Source organism: Citrus clementina, unplaced genomic scaffold, assembly GCF_000493195.1.
Source record: "Citrus clementina cultivar Clemenules unplaced genomic scaffold, Citrus_clementina_v1.0 scaffold_3, whole genome shotgun sequence".
Classification (NCBI taxonomy): domain Eukaryota; kingdom Viridiplantae; phylum Streptophyta; class Magnoliopsida; order Sapindales; family Rutaceae; genus Citrus; species Citrus x clementina.
In genome coordinates this window covers 6,853,159-6,856,672 of record NW_006262339.1, presented here as the reverse complement: position 1 = coordinate 6,856,672, position 3,514 = coordinate 6,853,159, and the positions used below count along the sequence as shown (strand labels likewise).

Here is a 3,514-nt window from a genome sequence, read left to right as displayed (position 1 = left end):
TTAAAAATTATAAAAGTTACTTAACAGACAAACTTTTTAAAGTTATGTTATGAAAGGAATAAAATAAGATTTTCAAATAAATAAACGATATTTTAAATATTTTAAAATTATAAAAAACTATTCAATCTCTATTCCTAAATCTCAAAATTTAAGGTTTTATTAGCAGAGGAAAAATAAAATTGTTTAATCTTTAAAAGCTCTACTAAAAAAGCTACCAAACAACAACAAAAACAATTTAGAAAGAGCTTATGAGATTAAATAAACACTTATAAACATTTAGATAAGTCAAACCAAACAGGTATGAAGTTATTGCTCTCAAGAAGTAAGAACTAGAAATGAGGAAGGTATTGATAGAAGAAAAAAAAAAGAAGCTTTTACTAGAGTTATTATTTTGATTGAATCAAACAAATAAATTAAATTTTTAATTATTGTTTTATAAGGGGTAATTTTAGAATCACTAAAAAATTGAGGCTGGTGAGATAAATTAAGTGGATCAACCATCAATACTCGAGTTTAGATATCAAAAGTAACAATCATAAAAATTAGTAGGCTTTGCCCATTCGGAGAATCTGTGTCTTGGAGAACCAGTGTCTTGAAAGTTGAGGGGCATGGGTGAAGATCCTACCACTAACAAACGGGCCAGACTATGTTGGAAATGCTCTAAGGTAGAGCACCCCTTCATAACCACACAATCAAAATTATAACTAGTTTTTAACTATGTATCACTTTTCATGTGTGACTATGATTCGTGCTCTACTTTAGGGCAGCTCCAAGGTAACCATAGCCCTAACAAAATATTGGTGTTAAGTTATTTTGTTTTTCTCTTATTAATAAGTAATGGTAGATAGGGAAATTAAAAAAATAATAAAGAAAATACTTAAAAAGAAATCAACCCATTCTTTTGGATCATAATCCGAAAGTACCTTCTTCGAGACAAAAAGATTCCGTTTTGAAAATGTTTGGTTGCGTGAAGCTGATTGTTGTGATGTTGTTCGAGACAACTGGTTTTCTCCTACTAGTAGCTCGATTCAGCAAAAAAATATGATTTGTGGGTCTGCTTTGATGGAGTGGGGAAGTCATTTAGCTCGAGATTTTCGTAAGCGTATGCTGGAGTGTAGAAAGCAATTAGTTGTATTAAGGGGTTGTCGTGATTGTGAGGGTGTGGCTGAATTCACGGAGGCAAGAAATCGTTATAATGAGCTGTTACACAGCCATGAAGTGTTTTGGAAGCAGGGAGCAAAATCGATTTGGCTGAAAGAATGGGACAAGAATACTTGCTTTTTTCATGCCTCTGCTTCAACGCAGAAAAGACAGAACTCTTTTGGGAAACTTCGAAAGAAGCAGGGGGTTTGGTGTACCAAGTCGGATAAGGTTGATGATCTAATTGTTGATTACTTTCAAAGCCTATTTCAATCTGATGGGAGTAATAGTGCATAGGTTATTCAATGTGTGGGAACTCGAATTACAAACGAGCAGAACTCGATGCTGTTGCAACCTTTTTCTGCCACGGAAGTTAAGGAAGCTCTCTTTGATATGCATCCTGACAAGTCTCCTGGTCCAGATAGTATGAATCCAGCATTTTACCAAAGGTTCTGGCACATTGTTGGTGAGGATGTTAGTTCGGCTTGCCTTCAATTTATTAATGAGTGTTTTTTTTTCCAGCGGGCTTGAATGACATGTCTATTGTGTTGATTCTGAAGAAACCAAAGCCAGAACTTGTATCCGATATGAGGCCAATTGCATTATGTAATGTGCTTTATAAAATTATATCTAAAATGCTAGATAACCTTATGAAACCAGTTCTTGATTTGATTATCTCCGATTTTCAAAGTGCCTTTGTCTTGGGTAGAGCCATCACAGATAACATAATACTCTCAGCCGAAAGCATGCATTTCCTAAAGCGGAAGAGGCAAGGAAAGCATGGAGTTGCTGCTCTAAAAATCGATATGTCCAAGGCATACGACAAGATGGAGTGGAATTTCCTTCAAGCGATGATGCTCAAATTGGGGCTTGATGTCAAATGGGTGAACTTGATTATGCTCTGCGTGTCTACAGTCCGCTATAGTGTGATCCGAGAGGGTAAAGAAGCTGGGTTAATTGTTCCTTGCAGAGGTCTCCGCCAAGGAGATCCATTATCTTCGTACTTATTTATTATTTGTGTGGAAGGCTTAAGTGCTTTGATTAGAAGGCAGGAAAGACTTGGCTTGCTACATGGGGTTTGAGTTGCAAGAGGGGCTCCCACGGTTTCTCATTTGTTTTTTGTCGATGATAGTTTTCTTTTCTTTAAGGCAACGTACAATGAAGCTTTGTTAATTAAGAATTTGTTGACAATGTATGCTCAAGCCTCTGGCCAGGTGGTTAACTTTAACAAGTCATCAATTTCGTTTAGTGCTAATATGTTGGATCCAATATTCAACAGCTGTGCAATCTTCTGGAGGTTAATGCTACTACCAATCATGGAGCATATCTTGGACTCCCATCTTACATTGGCAGGAAGAAGAAAAAGGTATTCCAATATATTCGGGATAGGGTCTGGCAGAGAGTTCAAGGCTGGAGCTCGAAGATGCTATCTCGGGCTGAAAAAGAGATCTTACCGAAGACAGTTGCCTTAGCAATGCCTAATTATGCTATAGGTGTTTATCTGTTGCCAAAGGAGTTGTGTAAAGATTTAGAGGGGATGATGAACTCGTATTGGTGGCGCAACAATCACCAGGGGGGCAAAGGAATTAATTGGATGAAATGGAAACCTTTGTGCAACCCAACGGGGAGTGGAGGTCTTGGTTTTAAACAGATTCACTTGTTCAATATTGCGATGCTAGGAAAACAAATTTGGAACTTATTAACCTGCCCTGATTTGCTTATGGCTAAAGTTCTTAAAGCTCGTTATTATCCTCGAAAATCTGTTCTTCAAGCGTCTTTGGGGCACAACCCCAACTTTGTGTGGCGTTCTATTTTAGCTTCTAAGGATGTGGTGGTGCATGGTTGTAAACTGCAGGTTGGTAATGGGCATAATATCTCCATCGGCAATGATCCTTGGCTTCCGGATATCAATGATGGGTTTGTTTCTACAACTCTCACTGAGGAGCTTTCTACAGCTCCTTGTTGTGCAAATTTTATTGAACTCGCAAGAGCACGAATTTATTGTAGAATAGACTAATGGTGACGAGTGTCGATCCCACGAGGAAGTGGATTTTAATTGTGTGTAGAATTAATTTCGTAAATGGGTGGTTGGATTTGTGGTGAAAATGATTTAGATTATCCTAAAATTGGAATTGAAATGGCGAGAATAAATTCTAAAATTGAAATTGAAATGGCGAGAATAAATTGAAGAGAAATCTATTGAGATGACGTACTTAGGTATCCAGATCCGTATCAACATGCATCATGGGCTAAATAATCATTATTAATGTCAATTAAATCATGAGGGGGGAATCCACACCTCATGAACCACGCTCTAATCAATATGGTGCTAAGGGCTTATCGTGCCAAATAATAATAACCTTGTACTAGGGGG

At 37.2% G+C, this 3,514-nt stretch overlaps 1 protein-coding gene across 1 annotated transcript; it reads left to right on the top strand.

The window, feature by feature from the left end:
* The first annotated feature begins 1,041 nt into the window (after positions 1–1,041).
* Positions 1,042–3,157, top strand: LOC112100367. Its single transcript, XM_024189679.1, has 4 exons — positions 1,042–1,371; positions 1,477–1,614; positions 1,701–2,216; positions 2,420–3,157. Exons 1-4 carry the CDS (start codon positions 1,042–1,044, stop codon positions 3,155–3,157), a joined length of 1,722 nt encoding a protein of 573 aa, XP_024045447.1.
* Positions 3,158–3,514: the final 357 nt, after the last annotated feature.

Coding starts and splice junctions, on each gene's coding strand:
- LOC112100367 (XM_024189679.1), top strand. CDS start 1,042: ATGATTTGTGGGTCTGCTTTGATGGAGTGGGGAAGTCATTTAGCTCGA. Junction 1,615..1,700: donor GGCACATTGTTGGTGAGGAT/GTTAGTTCGGCT, acceptor TTGATTCTGAAG/AAACCAAAGCCAGAACTTGT. Junction 2,217..2,419: donor GACTTGGCTTGCTACATGGG/GTTTGAGTTGCA, acceptor AATATTCAACAG/CTGTGCAATCTTCTGGAGGT.